The 19995-nt window shown below is 57.2% G+C and overlaps 1 protein-coding gene across 8 annotated transcripts in view; it reads left to right on the plus strand.

Annotated features, from left to right (window-relative positions):
- ATP11A (ATPase phospholipid transporting 11A) overlaps nucleotides 1-16374 on the plus strand; it is a 119124-nt gene extending 102750 nt beyond the window's left edge. For 2 of the 8 annotated variants that reach the window (XM_019920997.3, XM_019921001.3), the window contains 4 exons: nucleotides 3230-3295; nucleotides 3957-4060; nucleotides 6156-6321; nucleotides 9559-14065. In XM_019920997.3, coding sequence (XP_019776556.1) covers nucleotides 3230-3295; nucleotides 3957-4060; nucleotides 6156-6321; nucleotides 9559-9651 — 429 coding nt within the window. In that variant the 3' untranslated portion in view covers nucleotides 9652-14065. Of the gene's footprint in view, nucleotides 1-3229; nucleotides 3296-3956; nucleotides 4061-6155; nucleotides 6322-9558; nucleotides 14066-14171 lie in introns of those variants that run through there. The other 6 variants (XR_002173429.3, XR_002173430.3, XM_033843786.2 and 3 more) reach the window with 6 other exon arrangements.
- Nucleotides 16375-19995: the final 3621 nt, after the last annotated feature.

The raw sequence follows: 19995 nt of genomic DNA on the forward strand, positions 1-19995 counted from the left end.
TTAGCTGCCCTGTTCTAGTGATGGTCGGGAGGTGACCCCTAAATCATTCTGTAGGCGTGTTCGTGGATCCGTTGAGAACAGCTGAATCATTGATAACTTTCGAAAAAGAGAAATTCACTTGTGGAGCGTTTTCTGCACAGACATCAAGAGCTGTATTATTTCTCAAGTGAGAATATAAGACAATGATTATTTTATTGTTGAACTGCGGGATATTCCTAGGTGCACGCTTGAAAGTTTGGGGCGCGTTGTAATAGAAGCCAGTAAACATCTAGAGCGCGGGAACGTGAGCTGTCCTCAGCGGGCTGAGGACAAGAACACCAGCGCTCAGCAGAGGTTCCCAGTCAGCACGTAGCGAATGTAGTAGATGTGGCCGCGATCTTGAGAAAACATAAGACATGTTTGTCGTGGGATATTTTTACACACAAAAATTAAACTGCTCTAGGCTTTAGAGCTTCTGTGAGCAGTAAGATTTCCTACAAGATAGTCCTGAGGAAGAGGAGAGAGGGCGGAGTGGGAGAAGGAATTAAACTTGGACCTGGTTGCGGGGGAGGTGGGAGACCTCCTACTGAATCCTCTCCTCTGAGCGAGGCCCAGAAGTTCACGACGTTCTCCGCGGAGACGCGTGTTGCTTTAGGAAATCAGCCCCGGGGCTTCCTGGGGGCTGGGGAACTGATATCACTCGGGAGAAAGGCCGTCCCTCAGGACACCCCTTTGAGAAAGGGGATTGGAGCCCCAGTGAATCACCCCCAAAGTCCATAGAAATGATGGGTAACGAATTCAATAATGCGTTGACTATCAGCTCGACCTGAGGGCTCCCTTAACTAAGGAGCCCCAGAGGCGCTTACGGAGGTGTTACCGTGATCACCTCCCAGTGAGCTGCGATAGCTGGCGGAGGGCACAGGTGAAGGTGGCCAGGTGTGCAGCCTTGCCCAGGTTCCAACCCAAAGGCCTGAATCTGATTCAAGGCACTTGTGCTTTACTGCTGTTCGCCTGTAAACAGCACACCCTGTGTTTTGCTGGGCTGGGCGTGGATCCCAGATCCACCAGAATCTACCGGATCCTAGGAATCTCGGCAGCGCCTTGGGAAGCACCGTCCTACCCCTCTCGGGAAGAGATGAGAAGCCGTTTGAGTGATTGAAATGTTGTCCCCGATTGCGATGCTGCTGGAGCTGCCCTGTCGCTCTGCCACTGGTGCTCCACAGCCACATTTGCTGCTGCCTAACAGTTTTGTAAAGGATCTCTGAATCCCTCCCAGGCAGGGGCGGCAAACACAAAGGCTGTGAGGGCTTCTGCCCGTGCAGCTGAGCTGATGGTGCCCGCGGGGTTCAGAGCCGCCCCCTCCCTGCACCTTCACCTCTTGCTTTTGGCTAAAAACGGTAGCTTCCAATGAAAAGGAAGCGGGCGCTGCATCCTCCTGCACCTGCTGGCCACTGCCGAGCGGCAGCCCACCTCAGAGGGAAAATTTCCTGCCCCCGACATTAAGCATTGAAGAGAGAGCCCTGTATTTGAGGGTTTCCCAGCCTGCGCGCTGTTGCCGGTGAGGCCAGGAGTTCTTGGTTGTAGGGCTGCCCCGGTGCAGTTAGCAGACCCCTGGCCTCTGCCTCCTGGATGCCAGTAGCCCCCTCCCCCGAAATGTCCCCAGACACTGCAGGTGTCCCCCACCTCAGGGACAGAATCACCTCCAGGGACGGCCACCGTGGCTGTGGATCTGAGCCCAGTTTTGATCACACTGATGAAGCGAAGAATGAAGTGATGAGGGTCCTTAAGTCTGTTCCCTGCAGAAGTCCTGGCGCTTTGGTTTTTCTCCTAGAATTCTGCAAGTAGGTTCTTGCCTCGGTAAACACCTCGCAAGGCCTGCAGCCCACATGCTCGCCTGAAGTGAGTCGCGTGTAGGGATGTTCCTTTGGTTGAAAACTAACCACACGGGAAAGCAGTTTTTATTCCGGCTGGTAATGCTTTGTTTTCTCTTAAAGAAGAACTAGGAGCGTTTTCTGAGGCCCAGCTCGCAGCATCCGACAAACCAGAAATGGGTCGGCTCTTAGGCGGTGTAGAAATCTCAAAGAAAATAACTCTTGTAAAGTAACAACAAGAGGCTGGTTTGTCCCCGGGAGGAAGACTCTGAAGTGGCTGGTGTTGCCTTTTGCTTGTGTCTGTGTCTGTGGGTGAGAAACGTGTTGTCCCCTGGTTGGACGTGTGTGCTCCCCGCTGGCCGAGCCCACATCCCGCCGGGGCCTCGTCCGGGGGCTGCTGCGTGTCCGAGGTCCTGGCCGCGGACCTGCGCCGGGCCCTTGTGCAGCTCTGTCGTGTCTCCCCTCCTCCGTTTCCATGGCTCCCACGGGGCCGCATCCTGGTGATGCCGCCCGCAGGGGACAAGGCTGTCGCTCTCACCGCTCCCAGGACGATGGCAGCCGTGGTTTGCCTTCCGAGCCGAAAGGTGTTTGAGCTGAAAAGAGACTAGACACGCGCTCTACCGAGCGTGGGCTGGGCCGCCGGGTAAAGGTCTCGTCCGCATGAAACACGAGCGGGGAGAGCGGGGTCGGCCCCTGCGGACCGTGACTATAGCGAGCGGGGAGAGCGGGGTCGGCCCCTGCGGACCGTGACTATAGCGAACGGGGGGAGCGGGGTCTGCCCCCTGCGGACCGTGACTCTAACGAGCGGGGGGAGCGGGGTCGGCCCCTGCGGACCGTGACTCTAACGAGCGGGAGAGCGGGGTCGGCCCCTGCGGACCGTGACTCTAGCTCGCAGACGTGTCCTGTCGTCCGCGTGAAACACGAGCGGGGAGGGCGGGGTCGGCCCCTGCGGAACGTGACTCTAGCGAGCGGGGGGAGCGGCGTCAGCCCCTGCGGACCGTGACTCTAACGAGCGGGGGGAGCGGGGTCGGCCCCTGCGGACCGTGACTCTAGCTCGCAGGCGTGTCCTGCTCTGGTTTGTAAGCAGGGCCGCCGTTTGTGGGAGCAGCGAGAGGGCAACACCGGGGGTGGCTGTGCAGGAAGGACGGGGCGCCCAGCGGGAACCACCACCCGCCCCAGCGACGCTGCGGGATCCGGGGCCTAGCGAGCCGGGCTCGGCCGGCCTCCCTCTCACGTTTTGGCGACATCGCAGGGTTTCCGCGTGTCTGGGGCTGGAAGTGTCAGGCGGGGCCGTGGGAGGTGCTCTCTGCCCCTCGTGCGAAGTGCGAAGGAGGAGAATCCGTATTAGTGGGAGACGACGTGGACTCTTGTCTCCACAGGTATTTGGGAACTGGACCTTCGGGACGCTGGTTTTCACGGTGATGGTGTTTACGGTCACCCTGAAGGTACATCCCCTGACCTGACGTGCTTCCTCCGGGCACAGTCAGCCCTCCTAGTGAGTCGTGACCCTGACCCTAACCCTGCCGGGGTCTTCTCCCCGCCACCAACTCGGCCCCGGCCCCAAGGGGCAAAGGTCAGAATTGCACAGAAGGTGGTGGAGGGAAGGAGCCTATTCTGTGGGAAGGGATGGATATTAGACTTCTTTTAAATGGCCATCTGCCCCACCCCTAGTAGAAGCAAAATCCGTCTTAATTGGAACAAATTAACGTACCGTGGAAAATTTAGCTCTTTTTCGAGTCAGGTCGGATTCTTCCTGGAATCTCATTATGAAGGTCCCAAATCCTACCAGCCCGAGTCTTGGAAACCCTAGAGCAGCGTCCCGGGGGGAGCTATGGCCAGCGCCTCGAGCCGCCGCCCGCGTCACCCTGTGGGAGCATCTCCCTGGGATCCGGGCAGGCTTACTGGCGACGTTGAGACTCGGAGGCCGTAGGGAACCCTTTCTCTCCATTGGAACCTAAAGTGTGTTTTTCCCAAACAGGTTGATGTAGGCATTTGAGCTAAAATTAAGGCTGTTTCCGTTCTCTTCCCGCTTCCTTCCCCAGCTGTCAGGGCTCCCAGGGCCATGCCCAGGTAACACCACCATCAATCACCTTTTCCCTCTTTCAGCTGGCGCTGGACACACACTACTGGACTTGGATAAACCACTTTGTGATCTGGGGGTCACTGCTGTTCTACGTCATCTTTTCCCTCCTCTGGGGAGGAATTATCTGGTATGGAGTTGATAATTCTAGAATCATCATTATGTTACTGGCCCCGCGGTGTCTTTCCTCGAGGGCTGACTGTGTGCAGGAGGGGCATGGCGCCAGGGCCGGGGGGGGGGGGGGGCCCGCAGGGGACGAGGCGGGTGTGGTCCCTGCTCCTTTCCGCCAGGTTCTCAGTGGGGGAGACACGCTGCCTCATACATGTGACAGGAGGAGCAGACTGGACGCTACAGCAAGGGGCCTAGTTCAGATCAAAGGCTGGGGAAGGCGTCTCCAGAAAAGCTGTTATTTAAACGGAAACCTGGGAGGGAAGCACTGTCAGCACCGTGGTGGGTGCGCCCGGGGAGCTGGCCTGGGCCGAGGCAGTCGGACCCCAGCCAGGGCCCTTCCTAAGGAAGGGAGCCCCACGTGCAAACACCTTGGGGCGGGGCCCGGCAGGGGAAGGAAGGTCCAGCCTGCCTCCATCGGGGACTTTAAGCAGAGGAGCGTCAGAGTCCGACTGCACTCTTAGGAAGGTCACCGTGGCTGCTGTGTTGGAAGTGAACTTGGGAGTGGAACACAGACAAGGCAGCCGGTCTAGAGACCGTTGCAGTACAGTGGTCAGTCCTGACGGGGGCAGCAAGTGGCTGCCTTTGCCAGCGCTGTTCCGTCCGCCCAGACGTCCGTTCTCACTAGCCTGCCTGGGGAGCGCCTGTTCATCTTTCGAAACCCGGCGGCCCATCAACCTCATCCACTCTTCCCTCGAGTCACCTCCCAGGCGGGCATTTCCACCTGGTCCCCCGAGCAGCTGTTCCTTCCCCTGTCACAGCGCATGCTGGATTTACCTGTAATTCTCCCGTTTACGTTTCCACCTCCCCCATAAGATGGAGAATTTCCTGAGCAGGGCTGGGACTGGGGGGAGGCGAGTGAGGCCCGGGACCACAGCCTGGCCGAACGGGAGGCCAGAAGCAGTGTCCCCTCCACCTGGCGTCCCCAGTGCTGACCTCGGCTCCCGGGAGGGGCAGGCGGCCCCCGAAATGGGGGAGAGGCTCCCCGGTCCATCAGGTCCCCACGTGGAGGTTGCTGAGCTGACATCCACCCAATGACCCGCTCTGTCGCTGACCCCCCAGTGGCCAGATCCATGCATTGCACATTCTTGGAGACCAGGAAATCCAGGAAGACCAGACCAGCTTTTGGTGGGTTTCCAGCAGCCCTGCCCCAGGCCACAGATCCCTGCGGTTCTAGCGAGCTCTCCAGAGCGGCTGTGCAAATGGGAGCCTCGCCTGAGAACTCCCAGGCCGGCTCCTGGGCCTTGGGGCTTCGGAGCCAAGAAGCGGTTGTGTTTAGCATCATCACTGCCCCTTTCCAGAGGCTTTTGTGAGTCACCTGGCAGGAGAGTCATTTCATTCTCTGTATTTTTATGGAAATTAAAAAAATATATTATGGCATAATTTTTTTTTTTTTTTTTTTTTTTTTTGGCGGTACGCGGGCCTCTCACTGCTGGGGCCCCTCCCCTTGCGGAGCACAGGCTCCGGACGCGCAGGCCCAGTGGCCACGGCTCACGGGCCCAGCCACTCCGCAGCACATGGGATCTTCCCGGACCGGGGCACGAACCCGTGTCCCCTGCATCGGCAGGCGGACTCTCAACCACTGTGCCACCAGGGAAGCCCCTATGGCATAAATTTTTAAGTATTTAATCGTTCTGCTGACGCGTGCAGATATGAATGCATGAAGATGTGCATGCTTGCATATCTTCTCCACATTAATAGCTATTGTGCAGATATGATTCTAAGGTACAAAAAATATGACCTACTTCATCTTTTAAAATCTTTCCCGCTGTTCTGAAACTGAACTTCGGGGACTTGTTTTCCCCGTTGGGATGACTTCATAGAATTCCTCTCCTTTTCCCGTGGGTTAACACGCAGCGTTACAGGGAGAGGTCACAGCCCGGTGTTTCTGGGGTTAGTCCCCGCAGGCAGGCTAGGTGGCTTGTCCAGTGACTGTCGTGACAAAAGTGAAAACTTCCAGAACACATGGGCTCTTCGTGCAAGTAGAGAAAACAGACCAGGATGTCGGTGTTTCTCCTGCCATCGTGTTACGTTTCTCCTTTCCCTCGACGCTGCAGGCCGTTCCTCAGTTATCAAAGGATGTACTACGTGTTCATACGCATGCTGTCCAGCGGCCCCGCCTGGCTGGCCATCGTCCTGCTCGTCGCCGTCAGCCTCCTTCCCGACGTCCTCAAGAAAGTGCTGTGCAGGCAGCTGTGGCCCAGCGCCACCGAGAGAGTCCAGGTACCGCCCCGGGCGCCGTGGGGCAGCCCTTAGAAAGGGGAGCGGGAAAGGTTTGGGTTTGGAAATGCGGTCAGTCCGCCGTTACTAACGAGTTCCATGATGACACGTGGGTTTACGCCTGAACCAAGAAGACCAGTGGTTAGACTTGAGCGGCTAGTCCCTGAACTAAGAAAAAGATTAAGAGAAAAAGATGAAGCCAATACAAAAGGCAAATTGTTTTTTGTACATTTTTAAAAGTTTTTTCAACTAATCATCACCTTGAAGGTAAAATGGCATTACTTTTAGGGATGGTGGATTTGGCTCAAACTTTAGCATTTATTTTGGAAAATTCTGGTTATGAGTGGTTAGGGCTGTTGTTTTCCACCCTCCCAAATGGAAGCCAACAAGCTGAATTCCGGATCCAGGAAAGATGAGAGATATGAAGTATGCCGGGACTGGCATCAGACACAAGTGGTACCCAGAGCTTCCCAAGAGTGCTCTGGCCCTCCCCGGGGTTCCTGGGGAGGGATGTCCCCCGTCCCCTTACCCCTGTGACCCCCCGCTACCCTCTCACCCCTGTGACTTGCCCTTGGAGGTGCAGGCCTCAGGAGGAGGAGGAAGGATGCTAGTGAGAGGGCAGAGGCCACAGCAGGGCCCGTTGCTGCAGGACGCTTGTCTCACCTGTAGCAAGGTGCTTGTGCAGGTGAAGGGGGCGGGGCATGCAGGTGGGGAGGGACTGGAGGGAGGGTGACAACAGGAGAGGGTGAGTGGCACGTCCTGGGGCTGAGTCACTGGGAAGCTCAGGGGCCCCGTGGTCTCAGTCCCAAGTGCTGTTGGCCGGCTTTGGGGTGGAAAGCAGGTGGACTTGCCCCCACAAGTCCCCGCTCCCCTCCCAGCAGGTGACGGGTCGGGGGCAAAGCCTTCAGGTTCCTGGTGCTGGTTTAAAATGCTGAGCGCAGTGCCCCAGCCCTGGGGATTCTGCTGGGTTTGCAAAGTCGGTGCCCAGACGAACGCAGGAGGGGTTAGTGCAGGTCCACGTCTGACAACTTCATTACGAGTTGCACAGTCGTCCGGGGCTGTTCCCGGGTGGGACACAGGCGGGAGTGCGAGGGGAGGGATCCCACCCGCCTGGGCTGGGCTGGGCCGCGGGGCCGGTGTGGCCTGGTTTCCAGTGGCTGCAGGGACGTCCGGAGGCTGCCGCTCGTCTCACCGGACTCACCGCCTTTTCTTGTCTCTTCCCTTCTTCGTTCCTTTCGTCTTCCGGCCTCTTTGCCCAAATAACCACCTTGTTTATCGATGTGCATGGCCTCCTGACCTCTGACCTCTGGCCTCTGGGACCGGCAGACTAGGAACCAGTGCCTTTCTGTCGAGCAGCCCACCGTCTTTATGCTTTCTCAGACTTCCAGCAGTCTGACTTTCTAACGGAACAAGGTGACGCTTTTCTGTCTTTTTGCATGCTTGGGACTCAGTCGCAGGACCGCACAGGGTTGACGGTTAAGCTCGGAGCCGCGCTCGCAGGCCCGCCCCAGGCAGCACCGGGCCGCTGGCGTCGGGAACGCAGGGTGCCGGACTCCTGCCGTCCACGCCACTGACCGGTGCCTGCACGCGTGCCTGGGGAGCGTCAGAGCCCGCTCTGCAGGCGGGACTGAGGGCCTCCGGAGAGACCAGACTCAGGCCTTGGCACTGGGCTGCAGAGAAAGCCAGGACAGACGTGTCTGGGGTCAACATTTTTACCAAAAAACTTTTTTAAAAAGTCTGATCATTTTTAGAAAAAGGCGCTGACCTTGCCTTAAAGGGCCGTAGCGCCTCTCTCTCAGGCACATAGAGCCATTCACACGGCGTTCTGTGGCCGCCGCCCAGGGTCGAAGGCGTTTCTTCCGGAGGCAAGGCTTCGGGGACACGGCGTATCTGTTTTCAGTCGTTTGTGTGCCTGGTGCCTCGTTTCTGTGTGCTCCGAGCCAGGCACACTCTGAAGGTCTGTGTTTGGTGTTACTGCTTCACTGAGGCAGCCTGCTTAATGGGAAAATGCCTAAAGCAAAAAAAAACAAGAAGGCTTTTTCCTCTTTAATAACTGTTCGTATGCCACACAGCTTTAGCACTGCTTTTTAACTAGCAGGATGGTACATTTTTTAAGTTCAAGTAATTATTGGCGATCGAAATTTTTTTAATCTGATGCCCTCAGAATTTGTTAGAATAAGTTACATCATTTCATCTTGCTGTTCACACGCTTGAAAACATTCAGGATGAAATTCTTAGGAACATTTTAATAAGTCACAGGAGGTGCTTATGAGATTGGTTGAATCATGCCAACTCCAGGCTAAAACTAAATTCCTCTGACTGTTGATGGGGTTCATTTAGAGTTGATTTGCAGACGCCACACTCTGGCCGCTGGGAGAAGGGCCCTGAGCTCTGTGTGTCCGTAGCCGCGGCCGTGACCCCAGGGTGCCTGGAGCCTGCACTCCGGGCACACACAGGGTCAACGTGTTGTTGCTGGAGAACCGTCCAATTTCTGCAAAACTTGGGAGGAACAAACACTTGACTAGCCGTTTTGTGGGACGTACTGCGTTGGAGATGGATGGCTTTTTCTTTTCACCTGTCCTATTAAAGCGAAAACCATGGCAGGCACCGTGTGTGTACACACATAGGTCAGTTACATATGCGTGTGCATTTCTGGTTTCTACATCCATTTGCACATACAGTCGTGTGCGTTTCCGCCCCTGCGAAGAGCAGCCCCCCCAGCGCTTGTCTGCTTCACCCCCTCCTCGCCGGAGAACGTTCTGCAGCTCGCGCTTGTGATCCTTCAACTCCTACAATTCTCTTCTTCCTTGTTACTGAGAGACTCATACAGTTTGACTAGAAAATCTCAGTGTTCAGATGCCCGGCCCCGCTGACCTGTGGCCCTGTGACTCCTTGCACCTCCCACATTCTGGTCTCAGTCCGGGACTCCTCTGTTTGACCAGAGACGGGGCCGAGGGACGGGGTCGGGCAGGCACACAGAGAGTGACAGGCAGGTGGACAGAGGACAGAGCGACAGGCACACAGAGAGGGACAGAGGGACAGGCAGGCACACAGAGCGGGCTAGAGGGACAGGCACAGAGCTCCTCCCTTGGGGCCGGGTGCCCGCTTGGGGAGCCCAGCCGTGCCGGGGTGGTCTCGGGGAGCGGGCAAGGCCGTTAGCCAACGCCCCAGTCTGGGCAGCAGCCTCCCCGGTGGCCCGGCCTCCCCTCCGCGGGCTCAGTGTCTGTCCTCGCCTTGCAGAGGAGCTCGAGCCGCCGAGCCCCGGCCGACGCTGCGCCGAGCCCTGACCGGCCTCTCCTGATGGACCCCGAGCCGCGGCCGCGGCGCGAGTAGCTGGTGGATAGGTAACGGCCGCCCGCGGGCAGCCCGGTGTGCTGTGCTCTTGCTGTGCGCGGTTTTCCTCCAAAGTTTTGCGTGCTGTGCTGTGTCTGTTAGGTTCGTGGTCACAGAGAAAGGCCTTTACACACGTGGGTTCCATCCCAGGTAAGTGGCCTGCCCAAGAGGCCGGCCGCGTGGGCTGCGTGCCGTGCACACACACGCACACGCCTGCACACCTGTGCAGCGCACACGCCGGGTGGACATCGCCCCACACGTGTCCGGTGTTCGGCGTCCAGAGCACAGTTCATTCATTCTCATCCGTGGTGGTGGGAATGGCTTCACCTGAAAGGTCCATCAGGAAAGACCACCTTTCGAAGTAAAAAAGGGGGTCTGGAGTGAGCGGCCCGAGCCTTGGCCGGGGCAGGTGTCCAGCAGCACCTTCAGTGTCCAGAGCAGGCGTCTCCCGCCCGGCTGCCCCTCCCCTCCCTGCCCGTTCGATCCGAACACACGCGTGGGCCGGGGAGGGGAGGTGCCTCTGGGGGCGCTGGGTAGGGCGAGGTCAGCATCCCCATTAGAGGAACCGCAGGCAGTCCGGGCCCAGGGAGGGGCTTCGTGTTTTCACGCGTCTTCTGCGGGACGGTGGGCCCGAGAAGGGGACGCGATCGCAGCCGGGATGGTCCACGTGCCTCCTCCGTGTCTGGTCCAGCTGTGTTCAGGGGAGCCCAGGCCGGGGCAGCGAGGGCGGTGGCCACGTCGGGGCGTCGGGTCAGACGACGGGTGCTCGATGGGATTCTCGCGGGGGTCCCGGCACTGACTCTGTCCTTTCTGTTCCCGACAGACCGCGTGCTTGGTGTCACGACCACCTCTCGGGAGTCACCCCCTTGCCTCTCTGTAGACCCCAGCCCTGGGCAGCGCCCTGGGAGGGCGGGGGCGCCAGGCCCCCTCCAGCTCAGCCTCTCCCACTCCCCGCGTCCCCACCCGGCTACAGACCCCGCTCCTGTGGCCCGAGGGGAGACCGGATGCACGGATCACGGGTCCAGCCTCTAAGAGCCGCACGGTGAAGGGGGCAGGACAGGCGTCTCCGGGCGGCGACCAGACAGGACGCACGCGAGCCCTCGGTGCACCCTGTGGGAGCAGGATCTGGGGGGATCGCGGCCCCCCGCCCCCCGGGTGAGGCCGCACCTCGACCTCCTGGGAAGCGCAGCTGAGCCTTGCAGGCGGGGTCGGGTCTGGCCCCTCCTCCCGGGCCCCAAAACCTCTGCTTTCGGAGCCAGCCCAGGGACACCTCAGGACCGGCACCCCTCCCTCCCTCCCGTCCGTCCGCTGCTGGCACCGGGACCTGCGGTAGTGAGGCTGACCGCGGCCGTGTCTGGTCCCACGTCCCTTCCTCCGCGGTGCTGGGGCCTGTGTGCTTCGGCACCGCCTCCTGCCTCCCCCCAGCTGCCTACGCGAAGAGGGGAACCTATCCAGTAAAGCTTCCGGCACAGGTTCCGGGCAGTTCATCTTCCCGCTCCCGAGGATGCGGCTCACCGGGGCACCCTTGCTGTGAAATGCCCGTTTCGGGGGTTGAGGGGAAGGGTGGGGTCTGGGTGCCGGAGGCCGGCCTCTGATGTGGTGCTTAGGCCCCCATTAAGAGTGGTCGGTCTCCCGGCGGTGTTGTCCCCCAGATCTGTGTCAGGCCCACAGGTCTGACAGGGTGGCCTGGGCGACCTGAAAAGCAATATCGCAGGCCTCGCTGCCACCGCGCTGCCTCTGACCTGACCCTGCTCTGCCGGGGGTCCTATCCGTGTCTCCTTGTGGGGGTGAACCGTCAGAAGGCAGCTGTGCTGTAAACTCTCTGTGACTTTCCTGTACCAGTATCTTATTTCTGGAAATAACCCGTTCGACATAGCCTTAATAGTCCATAAAGAAGACATTTCAGTTTGAGATTCAGAGGGTAAAACCAATGGCTTTTTAGGAAAGGGTCACCCAAAAGCTAAACATTGCCCCCGCTGGATGCATGGGTGGGATTTAGGGATGTCGGTTGGGGAGTGAACACCGAGTCTACTTCCAAGATGCTCGACGTTAGGGGTTTCGGGAAGTTCAGATTTCAGTTTGATTGTATAATGTTCACCTATAAACTATTTGTTTAAACGAGGGGATGAGTTAACAGCAAGAACAAGCGTACACAGGTAGTCGGGGTGAAGCAGGTGAAGTATAAACATACCAAAGACTAGGATGATGGACGTGGGGCCTCCAGTGAGACGGGGATGGGAGGGCGTGTCCGTCTGAGGGTCCTCCAGCCTCCGCCCCGCCCCCGTCACTCACACTCCACGTCCAGTGTGTGGTCCACACGAGACCCTGCAAACAATGGTGTGTGCATTTTTACAGTCGTTTTTAAGAACCTAAAATGGGTATAAATGTAATACACGTGGGGGACAGATTCTCTGTACGTTTAGTTAACAAATTGTTTGTAATGTATTTTTTTAGAAATCTTAAAATTCCCTTTGCACTGAAGTATTTTCGTAGCTGTTTTGTTTGTTAATGTATCATATCTAATTTTTAAAGTATGTTTTTAAACCTTTTATTTTTTACGTTGATGGCATTTTGGCCACTTTATATTTGAATTCTGATGAACATTTTGGCTGAATGTCTCAATATCTGACGAATGTGAATTTTCAGATTTGGTTTTCTTCTCTACACCTGTTTATTTTTGGTGTTTCTGGCGGTAGTCAGTAGCTAAAAGGCATATTTAGAGTATGATAATTTGCTATGCTCTTTCTTCACAGTTCATTGCCATTTCATCTGCTTTTTATTTGGTTTTTAATTTCTATCCTTCAGCCTTAAAATAGCTTCTTGACGGTTCTGTGTCCTCTTTTTGCCTGTATTGAGATGGTTACCATTTACCTCGGATAAGTCCAGTCTCCTTATGAAAGTTACTGACCTTTCCATGCTCCAAAAAGTCTTCTTAAAATTGTTTGGGGAATTATTAAGTGACTGTGCCTGATAATTTGAAATAGGCGAGGGGCATGAGATCAAAAGTAAAGTCAAAGGAGGGACAGAAGAGCCCACTGAAGTGACATTTCAGACGAGACAGTGAGATTCCCACCTGACAGTGGGCAGCACGTACTTGCCTTACACTAACCTTAAAGCAAGTAACTTAGTTTTGAAAATCTTACAGCTGCACGTGCATCACTTATTAACATTTCCCCCGCTGGTCCAGATGTCTGGTTCCTGACCCACACGCCATCCCCCAAAGCAAGCTGTCTGTAGGCCGTGTTGCTCCGGCCACCTCCGTGGTCCTGCTTTCAGCTCCCGGCCACCCGAGGCCGCACACATCCCACGTCCTAAGGGGACCCTGCGGGGGCCTCTGAGCCCCACCCTCAGGACAGGTGGCTGCCAGCAGCCCTCGGACCCTCCCAGCTGCAGCGTCCCCGTGTCCGGAGCTGGGAGTAAAGACCCTCTCTTGGCAACTCCTGTTAGGACCCAAATCAGCCCATTCCTGTGCCCTTGATTCCATGGGGTGAACGCAGACCAAATGACCCGCGCCCCCCTCCCCCGGGGGGGCGGCCGTGGCCCCGTGAGACCCACTGGTGGCAGTGCCGGGCCACGGGAGGAGCCCAGGAGCGCCGCCTTCTGCAGTAGCAGGTTTATAGAAGCATAGTTCGGCCTGGTGAGACTTTGCAGCTTTAACTAGAGAACTGCCTCGCACATGCTGTGTAACTATTCCTAAGTTCATGGGCGTCAACCAGAAGTTCAGGGCAAAACCTAAGGGAAGTTTCCGGCCTCTTTCTTTAAAACCACTGAGTTCATCTGTTTTGCACTGTTAATGACGTAATACAACCACTTCTGCTTTATCTTAAAATTAATGGTATTTATTTGACGACTCAGTGTAACAGCTTGCTATGCACTTTCTTTTGGAAGTTTCCCATTTGTAACTTTAAAAACAGGAAAAATGTCAGCAGGCAAACGCATTCTTTTTTCTTTTTTTTTTTTCTAGTTAGAGGGCAGGTGAATGGGGCTGGGAATCATTCTGATTCGTCTATAAACAAAGCTTTAATGAAGCTGTGTCAGAGTATTATTAAAGTGTGATTCTACTTTTGCAGAAAAAAATCTAAAGATCAGTTTATATAGCTTTATTTTTTACCTTATCGAAATATACAGAATTTTAATATGCGTATATTGTCTCTGACTTAAAGTTATAATGTGTGTCTGCATTGCTGTTTAAAATGTCCGTTCGTTATGTAATGTAATAAAAGAGAATCTTCAAAAATGTATTTAACACGAATGTTATCTCTAGGTGTTGTCATCGTAAATACTGGAATTTATTTTTAAATTATTGAATACAGTAGGTGCGTTTAAGATAATAAATCAGCCTCCAAACAGTAATGTTTAATTGATAATTATTTATTAACCTGCTTTGAAAAATTAAATTGTGAATTAAACCGAATCTTAAATTTCTGCAGAATTTATTTTGTATGCTACTGTTTTTAACTTTTATTTCTGTAGATAAAGTGTATCTTCATAATACGAATTATGATTGGACTTTTCTGCAGATTATCTAAGCCGGAGACCTGAATCTGCTTGCAATAAAGAAGAAGAAAGGTCTGGATTAGTTTCTTTACAAATTAAAAAGATCATAGAAGTTGGTCTTAACTTTCTGCTAAGAGGAGCTGCCGGGTAAACACTCTCAAAGGGAGTGTCTCTGTTTGGGATGAAGTGGACGGCACTGTGGGAGCTGGTGCCCTGGGAACGTGTGGGACCGGGTGCCTCACCGAGGCCGAGGGGCGCAGAACAGGAAGCTCAGTGTGGGATTTCCTAGCGCTGGGATCCTGCCCATCCCCCTCCAGCTGCTCCCTGACCCTCCGCCTGAGACCCCTCTCCATCTGGATTCCTCCCCTTTCCCTCCAGGCTCTCCTCCCCACTCTTGTCCAGGCCCCGGGTCCCACAGGCTCCTGGGCAGTCGGACAGAGGGCGGGTTCTGTGCGCCCAGCACCGCCATGCTCGGGTTCCTGGCCCCCCAGCCCTGGCCTCCCCAGCCCCTGGCCGCTGCTCCCACCAGCACCAAGCTCCCTGTCTCCTCTGAAAGCTTCAACCTCAGAAAACTCCACACATCCTCGCACCAGGTCTCATTCCTGGGATTAGGGGACCAGGGTGGAGCCAGGTCGAGGGTCCTGAGAAAGGGCCTCCCTGGGCTGGGGCAGGACTGCCCCTTCAGGGCCAACTGGCTCCCTGGGAGGGACCGGCTCAGGCCTCTGGCTTCACCGGGCACAGTTCTAAACTGGGGGCTTTTTTCCCGGCTCCCAAACACCATGGAACAAGCACAGAGCCGGGGCGAGTAACTCACCCTGAGTGGGTGACCTTGGCTGTCAGACCAAACGCCAGCAGCCAACACAGCCACAGACGCGACAGGAAGCAGATGCTGCAGGTGAGTCGGAGTCCCGGGGCTGCTGGTTGCTGTGGTCCGGTGTCCACACCTGCCTCAGGTGACCCAAACGTGTGACCACGCTAACCTCGGCAGCTGGGAGGAGCGAGCGAGGGCACCTTCGCCTGAGGCTCTGCGGTGTGAACAGCCAGCCTGCGCGCCTGTGTTCCCGTGAACACAGCCCTTTATTCTACTGGGTCGCATCCCAGCTTGATCAACACCCACGTTATTAAGCTTCCTCTTTCATGGAAAAATCTTAGAAACACATAATTTCTCAACTCCTTTCTTGCACTAAGGGGATACCACTAAAACTGTATCATCGTATTAACTTCCCCACAGAAAATGCTCACCCCTTTGTACATTTTTATTATTCAGGCCGTTCGAATAATTCAGGAGCATTTAATTAGCCATCTTCTAATTCCTCATTGAGGTGCATCAGTCCTAATCGAGCCTGACGGAGGCCCAGCTGAAATCGAGAGATGCAGCATCTTTAATCGGATGAAGAATTTCTTACTCAAGACATCAAACCCCACAGCTAGTGGACAGGTGTCACGTCTAAAGGTGATCTTGAGTCAGCGCTTGACACCCAGAGAAATTTACCCTTAATGACCCACACAGCACATTCTTCAAGGCCCCCGTGTCTTCGTTACATCGTGTTGTGTGCTCCACTGACCCATCTGCAAGGCATGAGAACTCATAACACCCCAGAAACCATGAGAAGGGCTGTGCCTTGTACCTGAGGGGCCTATGACAGACCCTGTCCCAATTTATTTGTTAAAACTTTAATGAGAAATATGGATTACTATCTGTATTACTTATTAAGAGTATGTATTATCCTTTAAAATTAGTTATACAGGGACTTCCCTAGTGGCTCAGTTGTTAAGAATCCGCCTGCCAATGCAGGGGACACGGGTTCGAGCCCTGGTCCGGGAAGATCCCACATACCGCGGAGCCACTAAGCCCGTGCGCCACAACTACTGAGCCTGCGCACCGCAACGAAGAGTAGCCCCCGCTCGCCGCAACTAGAGAAAGACCGCTCGCCGCAACTAGAGAAAGACCGCACGCAGCAACGAAGACCCAATGCAGCCGAAAGTAAATAAATGAATTTCAAAGAATAGTTACACAACATCATAATTTGAAAAAGTTCACTCATCAGTGCTCTTATTCACTTCGTTTTTACAAGATCCAAAGAGAGAGAGGGGGTTGTAAAATAATCAAATTTCCTCTGAGACTCAGTTTCAGTACCTTTAGAATTTTAAAAAGACCTACTGTAAAGTCTCAAAATATAAGCCAAGTATCAAAATAAACATGTGCTTTAATTAGCTAAGACTTTGTCTTGTTTATGAATGACTACAGTTCCCAAATCCTTAGAAACTAGTTGAGCAGAAAATATATGTGTTGTTAGTGACATGAAGGCTAAAACACAGACCAGTGACGCTGAATGTGTGAAACCTGAAGACTGGCTATTGCTGTAGCACTTGTAGGTCGTCTTACAATAGTTAAGAGGAGGTCATTCCATGGGGACAGCACAGTGTGAAAGAATCACCGGGCAGCACAGTAAAGCCACTTGGAAGAAAATGTGTCTCCCGTTCCCTGGGGCTGTGGTGGCCCACGGCTCAAACACAGGAACTGACTGTCCCTCAGTCCCCAAAGCAGAAGTCTGAGATCAGGCTGGCTCCCTCGGGGCTGGGAGGGAGGGTCTGCCCCTGGGGCTCCTGGAGACCCTGTCCCTGCCTCCATCAGGCAGGCGTTCCCCTGTGCCTGTCTGTATCCCAACGTCCCATCTTTATAAGGATGTCCATCACATTGGGTTAGGGGCCCACGCTGATGACCTTATTTTACATTAGTTGTGTCTGTAAAGACCTTATTTCCAAATAAGGTCACATTCTAAAGTGCCAGGGGTTAGGATCTCAACATACCTTTCTGGGGAGACACAATTCAACCCATCAGTCTGGGGGATCCGTGGCAGGGCACTCGGGGCGACCATGGAGGCTGTACCCTTGGGATGCGCGTGGGGAGGGAGCAGCGAGGGGGGGGGTTGAGGGCAGAGCTCAGCTGCCTCCCCTCACCCGGGGCTGCTAACTCACTGCGGCCTCCACGTCGTCCACCTTGGGGTGCAAGCCCGTGACCACCGTGGGCCCAGCGGGTCCTGGGGGTCCTGCCCACACCGCGCCGGTGTTCACAGCCCGACTGATTCGTCCCACGGGAGCCGCCCAGAGCAGCAGCCAGCACGGGGCCTGGGGCCTGCCCGCCCCGCCGGGCCGCAGCAGAGCCGGGGCCCCGGGCCTGAGGCGCCTCAGCTCAGGAGGAGCGGGGGGGGGGGGAGGGAGGGTCGGGGCCAGGATGCTGCCGACTGGGGGCCCGCTGGTCCTCCCCGCGGTTGGGGCCCCGACGCCCTAACGATGGGGTAGGCAGCCCCCCAGCCCCCAGAGGGATGGCCCCTCAGGGCTCCTCGGGACTGCAGAGGACCGGGGCCCGTACCTGGCCTCCCGCGTGTCCCAGGGGACCCCAGGCTTCCGGGGAGCGGGGCGGTTCTCCCCGCTCGGGTGTTACTACTGCCTTTAACACAAACTTCTCTGTGGGAGCAACGCTTTCCACAAAGGATTTAATCTCAAGCGGCAAAGTTCCAAACTCCCCGAGCGGCCATCAGCAGTGACCGAGCGGGGACGCCGTCCCAGGACGGCCCTCACACCTGCCGGGCGCCCGCACGCCCGAGCTGCGCAGGGTCCAGGCCGCGAGCCCCGCCTCCGGGGAGCCCACGGGGCTGCCTGCCCGGAGGCCCTGCTCTGGCTCACCCTGGGGGCCGACACCGCGGGAGCGGAGGCTCCTCAGGCGAGCTGTTCCTTAAGCTCAGCTCCTCGGGGGCTCTTTCTAGAACTCCATTTGTGATGCTAATTTCCTTGTGCTTCCCCGGGGCCTCGGGGCCTGGAAAGCCGGGAGAGTCGGCACAAAGGGCTCACTAGGCCCCAAAGGCCGCCGCCAGCAGGGCGCCCGCCGGGCTCTTGTTCTGGGGCTTCGCTCCCCCTGAGTTACGGCGACTTTAATGAGCCCTGACTACTTCTAAGAGCACAGGGGTCTTGGGGCGTTGTCCCCCGTGTCCTGTGTCCTCCCCATGTCACTCACCACATCCCGAGGCAGAAAGCCTTCACGGGGAAGGAAAGGGGCCCCGGGCTCACTGGCCTGTTTCCGGGTGCGGGCGACTGAGAAGGGGACCCAGGACCCTTCGTGGGACGCCCGCCTTGGGGCAGCTGGGCTTCAGGTCGGAGTCCGTGCTGCCCGGCCGTGGGATCTGAGCCTGCAGATACCCTGACCGGGGTCGAGCGGGTCAGCGACTGCTTCCCCTCGTTTCCGCACCAGCGGTGCTGTCTGTTCGCACGTCTCTGTAGAGAACCCCTCCCGGGCGTGCTCGCCGCCAGGCTGCCTCTCTTTGGACTTTCACGCCTCCGGTAAGTGATACTCAAACAGCCTCTGGGAGGGCATCCCCGTGACCCAAGCCCTCGGTGTGTCATGGGAAAGAGGGACGTGGTCTTAGTTCAGGACCCCACGCTGGCACACCTGACTGGTCTCCAGGCCCTTTGAGAAGAGGCACCTGTTTCCAACCCTGGCAGGTTCTTAGGGGCGTTTCCAGTGGACCCCTCCACCCCACTTCTGTGGAGGAAACCATCCAGCTGGGGGAGTTCCCTGCCTTTACCGTCCTGTCCCCTCAGGCCACCCTCCTTCTGCAGCGGCCGCCGCTGCGCCCGTGAAGGAGCTGGTGTCCTGTTCACCCAGGAGCCCTGCCCTCCCCCGCACCCATCCCGTAGGGGGAGAGCCTGCCCGCCCAGCCCGGCGCCCCAGCCTCCGCCTGGGCTCCGGGACGCCGGGGAAGTGCACGCGGACTTGCAAGGCGATGCTGCGTGGCCGCGGGAACCGCACTTTGAGGGGAAAGCCCTTCAGAGGCGCCGCCCCGCCTCCCCAGGGGCGCCCTAGAGCCTTTGGGGTCCATGTTGGCCACCTTCGTGGCAGAAGCCCGCGCTCCTGTTACTCACATTTCCCACCGTGACCCACGAAATGCAGACGTTTTAAAGCCCCAACTAAAATAACGTTTATACCCAGGTCAACATTTGGGATGCTTCAGTCCTTCTGTGCACCTCGATTTTCTGAGTTCTACTCGGGCACTTGTGTGTGCCCTGAACTCTGGAAGACCCAAGAGAGAAAAGGCGGGCGCCTTCCTGTTCCTTGCAAACGCTGCCGCAGGGTCGGGGAACCCCGCGGCCGGCTCATCCAGAACCACTTCCTGCCCTGGGATCCGCAAACCCAGAGCCCGGTCCGAGCAGGTCGCGGGCGACGCCCATCTCGACCCATGGGCAGCGGCACCTGCCCCACGCAGGCCGACTGGGGCGCGTGGGGCGAGCGTGCGAACACGCGGGGGGCGGGGCGGGGCGGGGCTCGGAGGCTCCTCCCCCTCCTCCCCTCCCCGCGTCCTGCCGGCCCCGCCCACTCGGCTCCGCGCTGTCCCCTCCCCCACCGCTCCCTTTACTCCAGACCCTCCTCCTCCTCCTTCCCCTGCCCCCCGCCACTGTCGTGGCGCCGCCTGACCGGCCCTCCACCCCACCGCCCTCCTGCCCTCCCTCCCCTCCCCTCTCCCCTCTCCCCTCTCCCCTCCCCCAGGCCGAGGGGGAGCGGCCTCAGCGCGGGCACCTGCGGGTGGAGGCCTCGGACACGGCGAGGACGGGCCCACGGCCGCGCAGGTGTGTGGGGCTGGAGAAGGGGGGAGTGGGGCCGGGGAAGGGGAGGAGGGAGGGAGGGAGGGCGCTCGGTCAGCTCCCGGAGGCTCCGCTCGCCTCCCGCCCCCGCCCCCGCCCAGCGTGCGACCCCTGAGAGCCCTGGGGACTCCGGGCGGGGCCGGAGCGCGGGCTCTACGCGCACAGACGCCCCTCCCCACTGCCGGGGCCGGGGTCCCGCACGCCCAGGCA

Source organism: Tursiops truncatus, chromosome 18, assembly GCF_011762595.2.
Source record: "Tursiops truncatus isolate mTurTru1 chromosome 18, mTurTru1.mat.Y, whole genome shotgun sequence".
NCBI lineage: Eukaryota > Metazoa > Chordata > Mammalia > Artiodactyla > Delphinidae > Tursiops > Tursiops truncatus.